General features: G+C 45.5%; 1 protein-coding gene across 2 annotated transcripts; it reads right to left on the bottom strand.

Moving 5' to 3' along the window:
- Positions 1 to 5208: 5208 nt before the first annotated feature.
- LOC128753671 (protein transport protein Sec23B) lies at positions 5209 to 14630 on the bottom strand. 2 transcript variants are annotated; one of them, XM_053855592.1, is made up of 19 exons: positions 14473 to 14630; positions 13087 to 13314; positions 12897 to 12954; positions 12695 to 12781; positions 11979 to 12215; positions 11821 to 11903; positions 11598 to 11742; positions 10279 to 10437; positions 10053 to 10168; positions 9844 to 9967; positions 9697 to 9777; positions 9527 to 9616; positions 9301 to 9407; positions 8920 to 9073; positions 8646 to 8723; positions 8403 to 8564; positions 8101 to 8187; positions 7760 to 7981; positions 5211 to 6247 (listed from the first exon to the last, which is right to left on the bottom strand). In XM_053855592.1, the coding sequence occupies exons 2-19, from the start codon at positions 13305 to 13307 to the stop codon at positions 6158 to 6160; spliced, it is 2301 nt and encodes a 766-aa protein (XP_053711567.1). In that variant the 5' UTR covers positions 13308 to 13314; positions 14473 to 14630; the 3' UTR covers positions 5211 to 6157. The 2 variants fall into 2 exon arrangements, with proteins under 2 accessions (XP_053711566.1, XP_053711567.1); XM_053855591.1 differs by having other exon boundaries at positions 5209 to 6247; positions 11598 to 11903.
- Positions 14631 to 16624: the final 1994 nt, after the last annotated feature.

Raw genomic sequence — 16624 nt, 5'->3', positions numbered from 1 at the left:
GAAGCTCTCGATTTACCGATCGATCTACGTTCCCATCCTCACCTATGGTCACGAGCTTTGGGTAATGACTGAAAGGATGAGATCGCGGATACAAGCGGCTGAGATGAGTTTCCTCCGCAGGGTGGCTGGGCGCACCCTTAGAGATAGGGTGAGGAGTTCGGTCATCCGGGAGGAGCTCGGGGTGGAGCCGCTGCTCCTCCACGTGGAGAGGAACCAGCCTAGGTGGCTCGGGCATCTGATCCGGATGCCCCCTGGACGCCTCCCTGGGGAGGTGTTCCGGGCATGTCCTACAGGGAGGAGACCCCGGGGAAGACCCAGGACTCGCTGGAGAGATGATGTCTCCGGTCTGGCCTGGGAACGCCTCGGGATCCCTTGGGAGGAGCTGGAGGAGGTTTGTGCAGATCAGGAAGTTTGGGCTCCCTTGCTCCGAATGCTGCCTCCGCGACCTGACCCCGGATAAGCGGCAGAAGAAGGAAGGATATGGACACATTGAATTTTAAAAGTTGCTGAAAACTTGCAACTGACATTAACATAGTTAAGATGAAACAACATTTAAAATCAATATTCAGTTGTCAGTAAGTTTTGCTTGAGTGACAGGTGGAACAAAGAACCGCTGCAGAGGAAGAGATGACTTTTACTTTCTGTCTAATTCCTGCCGATTGCGTCATCGCAGTGTTTGTTGTTTTAATTATTTTTAAACTTTTTAAGCTTCCAGGAAGCCAGAGATCATTAGACAAAAGTCACAGAGCCGACCTTCAAATGCAATCAGTTTAATTAAACGTCTGATGTAATTTCTCTTCTCTGTGTGTGTGAGTGAGTCTGTGTGTGTTCGGTCACACACATGGCCTCGCACACACACACACACACACACACAGAAAGGAAGACAATTTAGATCCAAGACCACCTTTAAGATCACTGTGAAAAGCTTAGTAGCAGATTATAAAATGAGCTTATGAACATCCAGCATCAGCTCAAGTTCAACAGTGAAGGTCGAGGTTTAAAGGTCGAAGGTTGAAGTCAGTCAGCGACACTGATTCTGATGACATTTACATGCTGGATACAGGGTTTTACTGTCATGCAAGTTGCCGTGCACGGAGGACAAGACAGGATTTTCTCTGCAGCTGCGTTCACGATGGAAGATTGTCCTCTGTTTTTTTGCCTTTCCTGAGCAGCAGCAGCAGCAGCAGCAAAATGACCCACACAGATACCGTGTTTCGGCGCTGTGAATTCATGTTATTTTGACCCTCTGTGAAGGACGGTTCCACCTGGTGCTTCAGTCGTTCCACAATCTTATTGAGCAGCGCGTCAGAGCAGATGGTCACGGTTACTACTTATGACGTGCATCGTGATGCTGACGCTGGCAGTCGTCCTCAATAACAACAAACATACTCAGTCTATTGCTGAGATGAGTTCTTCCTCTCTGAAAGGCTCTGGTGATGGAGAAATATGCTCTGATCCAGCTCTTGTAGTTTCAGCAGAGAGGAACTCTCAGCACAAATATTCTCAGCTGCAGGAAGGAAACACTTGGTGCAAGAACCTCGGTCACCATTTCGCTTGTGTCCAGCCCTGGACAGACCCAGAACCTTTGGATTAGCTGACTCAGTCTTTTCCCACTTAGCTTGATAACATATCACAATATCACAGTCTAACTTGTGGCTGAAAAAGTCCATTCAGGAGTCAAGGAAATATGAATAGAAATGGAATCTGATATCACTTCCTGTTTCAATTCTTAGGGCTAAATTCAGCTTAGCTTACATTAGCATTCAGCGTGAAGCCATACAAGAGGTAACTACTCTTAAAGACAGACAAAAGACAAGTTGAACACTACCTCCAACACACTTGGGGTCCACCTCCAACCCAGCTAGCCCACACAGGCCCTCTTATAAGCCCACCAAGCCCAAGGTTAAGCAATATGGGTCCCACAATTCATTGGCGACCGGTTGTTAATTGTCCACCTCCAGCCCTCTCCCAGCCAGCCCACCTTCATCCCACCTCCAGCCCTCTCCCATCCAGCCCACCTTCATCCCAACTTCATCCTACCTCCAGCCAGCCCACCTTCATCCCACCTCCAGCCCTCTCCCATCCAGCCCACCTTCATCCCAACTTCATCCTACCTCCAGCCAGCCCACCTTCATCCCACCTCCAGCCCTCTCCCATCCAGCCCACCTTCATCCCAACTTCATCCTACCTCCAGCCAGCCCACCTTCATCCCACCTCAAGCCCTGTCCCAGCCAGCCCACCTTCATCCCACCTCAAGCCCTGTCCCAGCCAGCCCACCTTCATCCCACCCCCAGCCCTGTCCCAGCCAGCCCACCTTCATCCCACCTCCAGCCAGCCTACCTTTATCCCACCTCCAGCCCTCTTCCAGTCAGCCTACCCTCATCCCAACTTCATCCCACCTCCAGCCATCTTCCAGCTGGCCCACCTTCACCCTACCTTCATTCCACCTCCAGCCCTCTTCCAGCCAGCCCACCTTCACCCTACCTTCATCCCACCTCCAGCCCTCTTCCAGGCAGCGTACCTTCATCCCAACTTCATCCCAACTCCAGCCATCTTCCAGCCAGCCCACCTTCATCCCAACTCCAGCCATCTTGCAGCCAGCCCACCTTCATCCTACCTTTATCCCACCTCCAGCCCTCTTCCAGTCAGCCTACCTTCACCCTACCTTCATCCCACCTCCAGCCCTCTTCCAGGCAGCGTATCTTCATCCCAACTTTATCCCACCTCCAGCCATCTCCCAGCCAGCCCACCTTCATCCTAACTTCATCCCACCTCCAGCCCTCTCCCAGCCAGCCCACCTTCATCCCACCTCCAGCCATTTTCCAGCCAGTCCACCTTCATCCCAACTCCAGCCATCTTCCAGCCAGTCCACCTTCATACCAACTTCATCCCAACTCCAGCCCACTTCCAGCCAGCCCACCTTCATCCCAACTTCATCCCACCTCCAGCCCTCTCCCAGCCAGCCCACCTTCATACCAACTTCATCCCACTTCCAGCCAGCCCACCTTCATCCCAACTTCATCCCACCTCCAGCCATCTTCCAGCTGGCCCACCTTCATACCAACTTCATCCCAACTCCAGCCCACTTCCAGCCAGCCCACCTTCATCCCAACTTCATCCCACCTCCAGCCCACCGCCAGTCCACCTTCATCCAAAATTCAGAACACCAACATCCCACCTCCAGCCCTCTTCCAGCCCACATTAAAACCACCAACAGACCACCAGCATCCCACCTCCATCCATTTATTAAAGCAGATTCATAAAAAATACACAACATAGTGCAGCGACTGGGGATGGTGGGAGGACATTCCCAGCATGCATCTGAACAGAGAGTACATCCGTCTCTTTAGTTTGCTGAACTGCTGCATTAAAGCATTGTCTTGCTATAGTGACCTTCCGAAGATAGTTTTTATCAACATCCGCTTCACACTAGAAGTTGAACTGTTGGCTGACCAAGTCATTTTTAGATCATGCCACCATGGATTCTGGGTAGATGTGGGATGGCTGGGAGCCCATGTTTGGTCTCATGATCCACAGCTCCCCTGCTGTTCTGAATAAAGTTTGGTGATATGCATTCTGTTGTTCAGCAGATCTCAGTATGGCCCTCAGAAACTGTCACTGGTTATAGATGTTAAACAGATAAAGACAAACTTCAGCATGGTCCTTCTGTTGCCGTTCTGCCTGGCTGTCCATTCACCAGCTCCAGAGTAGGGCTAATCTCTCCATACATTAAACATATCCCGTCATTCACAAAAATAAATTCACAACTTCAGTCCCTCACACTGTTGACTTCTCTTGTCCTACACCACGAATACAATGCTGAACGCTGAAAACGAGTGGGTTACGTAAACAAGCCAAGACATATTCAGCATGGCAATCTTACATAAGTTTCCCGGGACAAGAGCCAGCATGGATTTCACTGACAGACAGAGGAGACCTGATCCTCTGAGATAAGACAACACATTTCCTGACAGCTATGCCAAAGCCAAGCCTCACACGATCACCATGACTGACATGTATATAGAATTGTAATGTTCTTTTGTTCAGCAGCAACATGAGGTATAGTGGCGGGGATTAAAACACAGCCTGGGATTAGGATGCTGTGCTTTATTAACATGTTGTGAGGCAACATAGCAAAAATGCATCCCAGTATTGTATAAGGATCATTTTTGAAGCGATTACCGGCCATGTATTTTCTTATTTACTACCTTTTTCCTTGCTGGCATATGTGGATTAAGTGCAACGCTGGACAGCTAAGCTTTTGATAGCCGCGGGCTTCATTTTTGCCGGAGTGACGACTTCCACTTAAGAGTAGAATTCTCTGCAAAACGGATAGCTCCGAAGGATTAGTCCCTATAATCGTTGCTTCACTGATCCTCGAAATCATACTGTCTGGGTGTTTGGAAATCTGCTTACAGTGACAGTAGATGGTGTGTGAGTGGTTTTTCGATTGTGTGCAGAGTGTGGTGTGGGGGTATGGGGGTGGGGGGCGGTCACTGAAAGTGCGTCAGTCACCACTTTTCTGGGAGCACAGTTCAGGGCGTTTGACCCTCTAGGGGCCACTTCAGAAGACACAACGTTGCCATGAAAAATGATGTCAACTCCAACAATGACCTGGACTGCATTTAACTTTAGCTGTGTTCCATACATTACTGCATGCAGTATTCAAGTACTTTCTCATGATGTTTGAACCTGCAAAATTTGACTTAAAAATAAACAAAAGCCAGACACATCCAGCCATATTAAAAGGGTTTCCTACGGTACTTTCCACATTATATGAAACGTCACGTTAGAACGATCAAACCACGCACAAAATGTTCCTTTTCAACGAAACCGCGCATCATGGGGTCGATGATACAACTTTTTAATCGAGATAAATAAGCATGGTTTTGGAGATATATATATATATATATATATATATATATATATATATATATATATATATATATATATATAAAATATATTATTAATATATAAAAAATATGTTTTCTTCTGTAAAATGTTTTTATATATTAATAATATATATTTTATATATATATATAATTTTTTATAAAAATATATATTTTTTTTCTTCTCTAAAAGAAATTTTAACATTCGATATGACTTGATAAATCCCCAAATTTCATTTCGATGCAAGCAACAAATGGTGAAGCTGAGGTGTTGACAATAAAAGCCCACAAACAAGCTTAAGAACTGAGCCTGCCTGATGAGACTTTTAATACAGTGGCGGGAAATGAAGGCCAGTGACCCAAATAATGACCGTGTCATACAGCAGAACCAAACCAAATCTGGTCAACACAAACCATGTGTGAGGACGAGGAACAGCTGTGGGTGCCTGATCTTGCTCGTGTTTGAAGGAGACAGACCTGTTTTTTTTTTCTCCAGCAGGCAGACGTGTGACTTGTACACATGTCAGTCTTCCAATATTCCACACACATATGGGGTCAAACTATTGTCACTTGAGGACACAGATGCCCTCTCTATATGCACAGAACCTAAAGACACTGCTTTTTCCGACATTAAAAGTTTGATTCCCCGAGGTCAAGTCTGGTGCAGAGACAACACCCAGATGGCACCCAACAGCAGGAAGATGACTAAATCTGTGAAGTGAAAACATTCCGCCACATTGATTGAATTTGCATCCTTTTTCTAAGAATTTTCTAGGAACCAATTGTACTCCAGTTGCTTGGATGTTGCCAAGTTCAGTGTCCAGAAGCATGAATGGAGACCCACAGTCAGAAGGTGTGTGTTTGCGTGATACCATGGCTATTTATTAAAGAGAAACTCTTCCACTTTAGACAAAGTTAACATTCGTATTCATCTTATTTAACAGCAACTGTTGCAGTTGATCCACACTTCAGGACAAACACAATCGACTTTGTTAATCTTACTGCATGTCAGAGGGTCGTGTCGTGGGAACCATTTTGTATAAATAATAAGTTACGAACTGAGCTGAAATGTCACTTGATTTCACTGATTATTAAAAGGTGTTTTTTTTGTTGTCTAGTTCCAATGAGATGTTTGATGACGGAGCGGTAAAATCAAGCACATCGAAAAGACACGCTGGGTTTGACTTGATTACAAAAACAAGGGAAATGTTGTTGGATCCCAGTGGCAGGAGAGGAATGTCACGAGACTTCTGGTGGAATCTATCCGTCTACGCAGAACTGGACACGGCCAGTTTCTTCAGGTGGTCCATGAAGACCTGCAGGCTGACGTCGTCTGTGAGGATGGGGGCTCCCGTCTCCTGCGGATTTCGCAGAGAAAGAAGGTCAAGCAAGAAGAAACCATAAAAGCCAAGTTCACTTTAAATTCAACTGCAGGTCAAAGGTCAGAGTTTGGTTCAAATCAGACAAGAGATTTCCTTTTCCTAATCCTATGCATTTCCTTTGTACTCAAATACTGTGTGGGATTTTGGGGATTTTGGGATAATCTGACAACTTTCATCTTCTATTTAGTTCACTAATCTGAAAACAAATTGATTATCAGGATTCCCAGAAAACATTCAATTGTCCTTCAGTAACAAAATATCAGTGTTGTTTACTTTTTCACTTGAAAAAACTGAACATTCTACAGGGAGTGTACATCCATCCATCAGCCTTGTCCTCATCCCAGCAGAGGCAGCAACATAGCAGAGACCCAGACCTCCCTCTGTTCCACTTCCTCTCCTCCTCCAACTTTTAAGTGGATTCGGGAGCATCGGCAGGCCAACTGTAATCCCTCCAGAGTGTCTTGATTCTGCCCCAGGGCTTCCATCCAATAGGAGATGCTCGGCACACTGCACTAGGGAGATGAGGTGCCAAAGTTGCCTCAAATGGCTTCTCTCGCGACACACAAGCTGGGGGTTTACTCTCAGTCACTCCCAACTAGTCCTAGTGGACCTTGTGGAGGAGACTTGCCTCCGCCATCTTTATTTTGGTCGCCAGTGTCAAGATGATAGCAGGGTGTTGGAATATAAGCCAGTCTGTCGGTTACTTTTGAAGCAACTATCCTGTCGGGATCCGTTCTTACAACATTCATGAAATACCTCAGATGTTTCTTATGTATAGCAGTTCAGTTTTGTAGTTTACCGAATGGACACCAAGTCAAGAGTCAAGTTACTGGGTCAGTTTAATAGAGGTGAACGACTGCCGTTCCACTTTTTTTTCTTTTTAATTTTATGTCACGAGACCGACACAAACTCCCTTTGACTAGTGATGGGTAGATGAGGTATCATGAAACAGTATTGCAGGGTTGAGGTAACAGTGCCGTAACAGCGCCACCAGATGGCACTCTTGGTTAAGAAATGTGAGGTAACGTTGCACTTGTTGTCAGCTGACAGTGCCATCTGGTGGCCTCTTAAAATCAGGACATGTCTCATGAAACCTCAGAAACCCTTCAATACTGTTTCATCTACCCATCATTACCTCAGACCACCCTCTGGTTCTCAAGCACTGAAAACCATGCAGACCACAACATCTAAAAAAAAGACACCATCCAGGTCACCAAGCCTAAAATTCTCCTGACTGAGGGTGTAAACAAACTGTCCATTACTGAAACAGACAGCTGTAAAACTCCTTCTGGTAAAGGGGAGTGTTACACATGGATCCCGGCCTTCAGGGCCTTTTATTTCAATAATTTACTACCACAATCGTCTTTCCTACTACTGTACCATACCTGACCAAGTAATGCTTATAACAGTTCATTCGATTGTACTAAACACCCATTAGGATTCAACAAAACAATATTAAAATGACTCCAAATGGAACAAAGGGCGTACCTGTCCCCATGCATAGAGGTTGTTGTGGGTCTGCGAGGGGTTGACCTTTGAGAGGAGGAACCGCGCCTGGGAGCCTCCGTGCTCCGTGTCGATGTAGCGCGGCATGGGGAAGCGAGTCTGCAGGATTTCTTGGGCATCATCCAGAGGAGCCTGCAGCAGCTGTTTAAAGTTCTCGTACTCGGCCATTTCCTGGTAGCCTGCTTTCCTCCACTGGGCAATGGTCTGGAGTTTTACACATACAGGCATAAGTTAATAAAGAATGACCCACATGGTCTTTATTAAGTAGAACACAGGCTCAGTTTGCTCACAATAAAGCACATTAATTTAGGCACGTGACTCACCTCTCCATGGTAAATGACCAGCTGGAAGAACGTGTCCATCAGAAGGATTCGGTCTGGCAAGATGCTGCTGCTGTCCAGGAGGACGGGCTACATGGAGAAGGACACAATGAATTAAAAGAATCAAAAGCACTATACAAACACAAAGTACTAATTTTGCCTCCTTCATAAAAGTTTGGTGTTGGCATATTAGCGCCCCCTGCTGGCGTAATCCTGTACGGTTGGCGAATTTGGTCCTCAAGTTGTCGACCGGATGTGGATTTGATACGAGTCAATCGACAGGCTGTTATGGGTGAGATACTGACCTCTGGTGGCCCATAGAAGGAGTATGAGTAGAGGATGGGCTGGATCATGATGAGGGACTGGGTCAGGTCCTGTCGGACAAAGTGGTGCCTGTAGTAGGACGACTCATCGGGACTGTTGTTAAACACCTGCAGGAAGGGCGACCGCCGCAGGTGGAACATGAACTGAAGAAGAGGAGAAACCCAGAGTGAGGGGCATTTATCAATGTATACACCACAATTGTTTGAACAGGTGTATGTACGTACTTGAGGGTACAGTGACAGAGACTCTGACAGCTTGAATGAAGTCGGATCATCTTTGTTGAACTGGCCAAACTTCTGACACTGCAGAGCAAGCAGTCAAATGAAAACATAGATGTCACTTGCGTATCCAGAACAGATGGCTTGAATTCCAAAAGACATTTCAACTATTCATAGAATCAGACAGCAAATACCGCAACATATTGTTCTTCACATTACAAAGAGCGATGACGTAGGAAGACTGGCTGCGTGTGTGTGTGTGTGTGTGTGCGTCACTAACCAGGCGAATGAGCTGCCTGTCCAGCCAGCGCAGAACATCTGGCCCCTCCTCTGACTCAGCTCTGAACACTCCCAAGCGAGCCATCAGCACTGCAGCAGCTTCCTGGTCGAATGAAGACTCAATGTGCTGAATTTGAGACTGTGCATCTGCCCAGCTAGGAGGGTGGAAAACATGGAGGGAGGTGAAAAAAAGGTGTGGTGTCAATGACAAACAGAGTTGTGTTCTCAGCAGGAATGCAAACATCCTTTCTATCTGGCTATTTAGTTCTGGCAGCCAATTCCAACATGAACATTCATCATGTACTGAACAGATGAGTGCATGTGCAATTAAATAATAATGACTGGAAGGATTAATCTCAATATTGAAAAGCTCAGTACTCACTTCCTTGCAACAGTTGTGACCCGTATCCTCCTCTGAGTGCTCGAGTGCTGGTATTGGGTGACAAACTGAATCGCTCCTCGGCCACCTTGAGGGACCGGTGCACTGTGCTGCGGACAAAAAGTATCGGCACCGTAAGACTCACTTTAGAGCCGATGATGTCAGCCAGAAGAAATGAAGTATATTGGTTATTAACTACTTGCAGAGTAGATGTAATATTTTGTTTTACCTGATTGACCACTTCAAAATAAATACCCAACGTGGTTGAAGGGTTGAGGCTGCACACCTTCCACTGGTTGGTGCCACCGACTCCCAACTCCTGTATAAAGCAGCATTCATGTCAGTTATATCAGACCCATAATGTTCATGATGTGACAATGAATATGGGCAGTAGCTTACATTTTCTGACACAGAGGGACCTTTGGAATTCAGAGAAACACAAGGTCCAATGGATCCACAGACCTTTAGCTCTCTTGATGTCTACAAAGAAAAGGGACATTTATTAAAACATTCCCATATATTATTTAGAACTATAAATCCATTTACCTTAACTTCCAGGACGCCACCAAAAGCCATGCGGAAATCTCCATTGTAGTCTTTGCTGAAGACCCTCTGGAAGGTTTGTTTGAAAAGGGAGGTGTTGAAAGAGTCACCCATCACAATGTGGCCCCTGTGAGTGGTACACAGTGGTATAGAGGTTGGTGCAACTCCATCAATGACCGAACTACAGACAGAGTTATTGAGTTCTTACATACCCGGTGAGATTAGATAAACACTTCATCTCCAACAGCCCAGTCTGGTCCAGGGCACAAGCGTAAATGTCGATACTGTGGCCGTTTACTGCAGAGCGGTTGGCCAAGGCTTCATAGTACTACAAGAGCCAGGATGAGCAAATAACTTTCAGTTCACATATTAAATATGAAAACCCTAGATACATTTCAGGAAACTCAAAACTTTGATTTTGCAGACAAAAACAAGCACCTTAGTGGCTTTCTTCAAGTGTCGCGCGTTATCCTTCTGGATATCATGCCATGAGCGGATGGGTGTTTTCAACTCATCGCCGACCACCATGCCAGGGCCCTGGGTTGGAGGTCCACCAATGAACAGCATGACCCGAGCGCCTGTGTTGGGGAATGTTCCCTAAGGACCAGATAAGGAGAGGGATTTTAGTTTTTAGTTTAGTTGTCTTTTTCTTTGGGTGATAGGATGACTTTTCAGGACCCAGACAATCAGACAGCGCCATCTATAAGGCTCTAAAAATGTAGGGATTGCTTTAGGAAGTTCCATCTTTTAATCCACATCAGAAATAAATAAGATCAACCTGTCATCTGATCATATTTACACTAGTTGGTTGGTGCAACATCTGAGCCAGGATGGACAATATTAACCCTGAAAGTCCACTGTGTTCCTGATTAAATATTTGGGTAGCACTTCAAGGAATTTCAATATATTTGGGGGGGAACGTCTACAAACTTGTTACGTAATCCATGTACAAAACCAATAATAAACAGCATGATTCAGCCACCAGTTTTCAGGAGCTCTGAATCAGCAATGGAAAGAGCAAAGGTACCTATCAATTCGTACAAAAACCATAGGAAATAGTTTGTTTTGGGAAAAAGGCATTTTAAAAATCTCCTTTTCCACAAAAAAGCACATGTCTAAAGTATGTTCACACAGTGAGTCATTTTGAATAATCACTCACAAACTAATCCGACTGAGATAACGGATGTCGTTGTTTTTTTCCACAGCATCACATTGATTAAAGTAAACAAGTCAAGTCATCAGAATTTAAAGTCACCCAGAGGGCCAAATGTGTTCCAATCAGGCACCATGTCTGCTCTGGTGACGGAGCACAGCAGTGGGTTGATTTGTGGCTGTTTGGTGTTACATAACCTCAGAGATTAGAGGACAGTGCAAGGAGGCAACCAGGACTCTGGAGCCTTTTGAGCCAACAAAGCAGCGGTGTGTTCTAGATAATTATCAGCCAGACTGCACTATTCTGATCAGTTACACGTGGAGGCACAGTCCAGCAAAGGTGCTACGTCTAACCTTGGTATCAGTAACCTTCAATCAGTTGACTGACTGAAACACTAACTAGTTTTTGTTGTTGTTGGTGTTGGTGTTAAAAATCCATTCCTTTTAGATGTGTTTTGACTGGGCCATGCAGATTAAGGTCACCTAAGGTATGAATAAAATATTGGTGTGGTGTATAAGATGATTTTTCCCCTATGGAAACAGGACAAAATACAACTTGTCTCACTACAATGATGAATATGAAAGCATGAACGGGTTGGCTATACCTCGAGCAGACCAACAGCCACGGAAAGTGCAACACCAGTTGAACGGAGTGGACGTTTTCCCTGTGGAACTGGCCAGGGGTCTCGCTGAAGCTCACCCAGCAGGTCTGTCAGATTCATATCAACTTTGTGAACTGACTGGAGGAACCTACAAATGGTGGGGAACAGGTAGGTAAGGAACATGAACATGCAATCTGCACATTTTAACATAGTTAACATTCCATACCTGCAAGTGGGTGCGACATTCTGTGGTGCCGCCGGGCGTCCTTGTGGTCCAGGTCCCGCGGGTTTCGACAGACCCAGCATCTCCTGAAACAACAAACGTTCTACAGTGAATACGCATTCAAACGTTGTACCCATGCCATAAATGCTGCTTTTACCAACCTGGATCTGCTTAGATGACAGATCCTTGGTGCCTCTGAACACGTAGCTCTTTGCAATGCCCTCGCAGCCAAGTTCATGCACTTGGACCATGCGCCCAAAAGTTATAAGACCAACAAGAGCATTGGGAGGCAGAAGACTTAGGGACATCTGAAGTGACTCTTTTAGGGCCTGCAGGTCTTCTTCTTCCAAACATGTGTCCACAACATAGAGGAAAATGAGTGGAGCTGTGGGTCCACGCTGTTGGAAGAAAAGGGTTCAATTTGAAATCGTGTTTATGTATTACTAAATGCAAGGTTCTCCCAAGAGTCAGATTTCATGTCAACAAAAACAACAGAAAACATTGGACTGCTACAGCACTCAGGAGAACCATGAAGTGATGTATCGTCATCAGCAAGCAAAAATTCCATACATTCTAAGAAGCTCTCTGTCCTGCAAGCTCACTTTATATATAGAACACTTGTTTGAGCCAGTTTGCACAGGCCAGGTGAACTAGTATTTGTAGTGTGCATACACCATATGTCATCTACCGGCCCAGAAACTGTCTATTGTCGCTAAAAAAAAGGGTAAATGATTTGGCAACTGGAGACCAATCTAGACTAGTGTAGTGTAGTGTAGTGCAAATACATGACAAGTCCTTCACTTCTACTTCTAACACCTTCCCATTTCATTTTCTTGTACTACGAAGTTCAGAGTGTAGTCAATAGCTGTATTCATACCTGTACAATGTACTCAATGGTTGAAAACTGAGGCATGAGTTCAGCCGGTTGATTGACCTCTGATATGCCTGCATAAGAGGGAGGGAACTGCAAAGCACACAGATAGAACATGAGCCCAGGGACATGTAATAACACCAAATTCAACTCTTAAGTGAACAACATTTGTTAATTTGTAACTCATTAAATAAAAAAAAATACTCACCGGGTTTCTCTGGAAGCAGAAGTTACATGCCCAAATTTTGGCCCTAAAGTCCACTTGACTGTTAAAAAAAACAACAAATGCTTTTACTCCTTGAGAAGACACACTTTACGAAAGGTTAATGTAACTGTTTTTCATATAAACGGAATTACAAGATTTTATTATCACTATCAAAGTATTTTATGGGACTCACCACAGCGGGTTGAGCACAGCCTTGCAGTTTGCCCGGCTGCACATGACAGGCTCATATTGGACAGGTGGCAGGTCGGGTCGCTCTTTCAGTGGCGTGAAGAGGCAAGAGACTGGCACCACAAGCCGAGTAGCTTCCAGTCGGCTGGATGGCCAGAGGTTCCAGCTGAATCGTACCCCATCCCTGTCTTCATTTTGTTGGATGAACTCCTGGTAGGTTGCCATCACCAATCTTGAGGCAGAAGTCCAATAAATAACAAATTTGTTTTTGTTCACTAAAAACTCTCAATGGCTGTCAAATAAAAACAAAACACAAAACAACAAAATAAAATGCTAAATAAATAAAAAGCACAATAGCGCCTTATTAGATCCTTCTCTCAGGAGTAGTGAAGTCTGAACTAAACTCACTCCCTTTATACCTGCACCTATACACCTGCATTCTATATTAAGAAACACGCATGTCTACGTGACGTACTTGAAATATTTCAGAGGAACCAGTCCAACATGTTTTATTAAGTCAATTTGCGCGCAAAGAAATCCTTGCCACCCAATTGAGATGGAGCTGACAGGAGTATGAGTCAGAGCATTAGGCAGTGTAAAGGAGAGCTCACAGTGACACGTCTATCCCTACCATCAGGGGTATGACGTAATAACAATAATTAAAAAAAAACAACAAAGAAATAAATTGACAAACCTAGAAACAACACTATAAACAACCACCACCAAAAAAAAAACCTTTTGCTCCTTCACAATTTGACAATGTACTTGAGTGACTTATTTGAATTATATGCTTTCAAATGCTTTCAACAAAAAACTGAGCAAGGCAGAAATACTTATAATTAAACTATTTAAACGTACGTCAAGCATACAATATAGCAGTGTACATGGAATAACAAATGAATGCCCCTTTCTGTTATTTTAAAAGGTAGTTGCTTATAATAATACTAATAAATAATAATAATCCATACATGCATACGAGAAAAATAACTCAGCTTATTACATTTGAAGGTGACATTTACAGAAACCTTTTAGTCTTGTGTTGTTAACCTATTCCTTTCTTTTCACTAAAAAAATATAACGATAAACCGGGATCATCCCAACTTAATAACAGTTGCTCCGGGCTAAAGCTAACGGTGTGCAAGATGACAGCAGAACTAACACTACAACACGTAATGATAATCACCACAAAGATACATTAGTAAAGAGGTTAACACTGACGCTTCTCAAACTTAAAAATGAGCTAAAACGATGACCTACAAACAGGAAGCAGGATAAAACCAACGAACAGTTCGGCTAACGACATTTAGCAACAACCCACTTCCTGCCGAATCCTGAACGGGGCCAGACCACAAGCGGCCTAGTTGTTTCTTAAACGCCTCGAATTACTGACCTTGTAGTCCCGCGGTTGTAGAGCGACGTAAAAGACGAGAGCGTGTCTTGAACAAATTACAACATTTAAATTTAAAACCGACTAATGGACCGAAGAAAAAGGGGACGTCGGGAAGGGTCGATCCCTCGCAGCCGGCTTCTGCTACCCGAAAGGAATGACGTGTTACTCCAAGTTAAGTCGCTTCCTATTGGCTCTTCCGTTCGTGAGGTCATCGACGGGAGGCGACGGAGTGCTTATGGGAAATGGAGTTCAAAAGACGTTTCGCGCACACACACACACACACACACACACACACACACACACACACACACACACACGCACACACACACACACACACATATATATATATATGAGGATCAGCCACTTATGAGTGAGTGAGACTCATAAGTGGCCGGGATGAGGATCAGCACCTCCAAGTCTGAGGCCATGGTTATATATATATGGGATCACAGTCCTCAGCCTCCCTGGAAAGTCTATTCCAGGGTACTAGAGAGGAGACTTCGGCCAATAGTCGAACCTCGGATCCAGGACGAACAGTGTGGTTTTCGGCCCGGTCGTGGAACACTGGACCAGCTCTATACCCCCCATCAGGTTCATGGGAGTTCACCCAACCAGTCCACATGTGCTTTGTGGATTTGGAGAAGGCGTTCGACCGTGTTCCTCGCGGTGTCGTGTGGGGGGTGCTCCGTCAATATGGGGTGTGGGGCCCTCTGCTAGGGGCTGTCCGTGCCCTGTATGACCGGAGCAGGAGCATGGTTCGCATCGCCGGCAGTAAATCAGACTTGTTCCCGGTGCATGTTGGCCTCCGCCAGGGCTGCCCTTTGTCACTGGTTCTGTTCATTACTTTTATGGACAGAATTTCAAGGCGCAGCCAGGGGTCGGACGGGATCCGGTTCGGGAACCACAGAATTTCATCTCTGCTTTTTGCGGATGATGTTGTTCTGCTGGCCTCATCGGACCAGGACCTTCAGCATGCGCTGGGTCGGTTTGCAGCCGAGTGTGAAGTGGCCGGGATGAGGATCAGCACCTCCAAGTCTGAGGCCATGGTTCTCGACCGGAATAAGGTGGTTTGCTCTCTCCAGGTCGGTGGAGAGTTCTTGCCTCAAGTGGCGGAGTTTAAGTATCTCGGGGTCTTGTTCTCGAGTGAGGGAAAAGGGGAGCGTGAGATTGATAGACGGGTTGGTGCAGCGGCAGCAGTGATGCGGTCGCTGTATCGGACCGTCGTGGTGAAGAGGGAGCTGAGTCACAAGACGAAGCTCTGGATTTACCGATCGATCTACGTTCCCATCCTCACCTATGGTCACGAGCTTTGGGTAATGACCGAAAGGATGAGATCGCGGATACAAGCGGCTGAGATGAGTTTCCTCCGCAGGGTGGCTGGGCGCATCCTTAGAGATAGGGTGAAGAGTTCGGTCATCCAGGAGGAGCTCGGGGTGGAGCCGCTGCTCCTCCACATCGAGAGGAACCAGCTGAGGTGGCTCGGGCATCTGATCCGGATGCCCCCTGGACGCCTCCCTGGGGAGGTGTTCCGGGCATGTCCCATGTCCCCATGACCCCGGAGACTCAGGACTCGCTGGAGAGATGATGTCTCCGGTCTGGCCTGGGAACGTGTCGGGATCGGGAAGAGCTGGAGGAGGTTTGTGCGGATCAGGAAGTATGGGGTTCCTTGCTCCGAATGCTGCCTCTGCGACCCGACTCCGGATAAGCAGCAGAAGAATGTGAAGGTGATATATATAGTAGTGCTTTTAATGCGTAGTGCGTTAAAAAATGTAACACAATTAATTGTGAGTATCAACAGTTCTTCATTTTGCCTCATTTAGAGGCGGGTTATACTTCTATTATTCATTTTTGAATTGCTATATATATATACATATATATATATATACATATATATATAATACTGATACTGTAAAATACTGCATTTGGGCGCATTCGTTTAAGCTAATTCTATAATTTTATCTCTGCTAATCCACATTTAAGCGGTCCATCTCTTTTCTAAGGTTCAGGACAATAACTGTCTGCGCACGTGATCACCACTAGGTGGCGATGCATCCACGTTACATCACTAGTTCAGAGCCAAAGCCCCAATGGGTGGGAGAGCTCTTCACCAGCAGCATGTGAGAAACAAGCTCCCCCTCTCTTTCGGTTTCCT

This window comes from Synchiropus splendidus, chromosome 2, assembly GCF_027744825.2.
Source record: "Synchiropus splendidus isolate RoL2022-P1 chromosome 2, RoL_Sspl_1.0, whole genome shotgun sequence".
NCBI classification, from domain to species: domain Eukaryota; kingdom Metazoa; phylum Chordata; class Actinopteri; order Syngnathiformes; family Callionymidae; genus Synchiropus; species Synchiropus splendidus.
This window is presented reverse-complemented; position numbering and strand designations above follow the sequence as displayed.

Coding starts and splice junctions, on each gene's coding strand:
- LOC128753671 (XM_053855591.1), bottom strand. CDS start 13,307: ATGGCAACCTACCAGGAGTTCATCCAACAAAATGAAGACAGGGATGGG. Junction 12,782..12,896: donor TCTGCTTCCAGAGAAACCCG/GTGAGTATTTTT, acceptor TGTGCTTTGCAG/TTCCCTCCCTCTTATGCAGG. Junction 9,778..9,843: donor GTGGCGTCCTGGAAGTTAAG/GTAAATGGATTT, acceptor TTTTCTTTGTAG/ACATCAAGAGAGCTAAAGGT.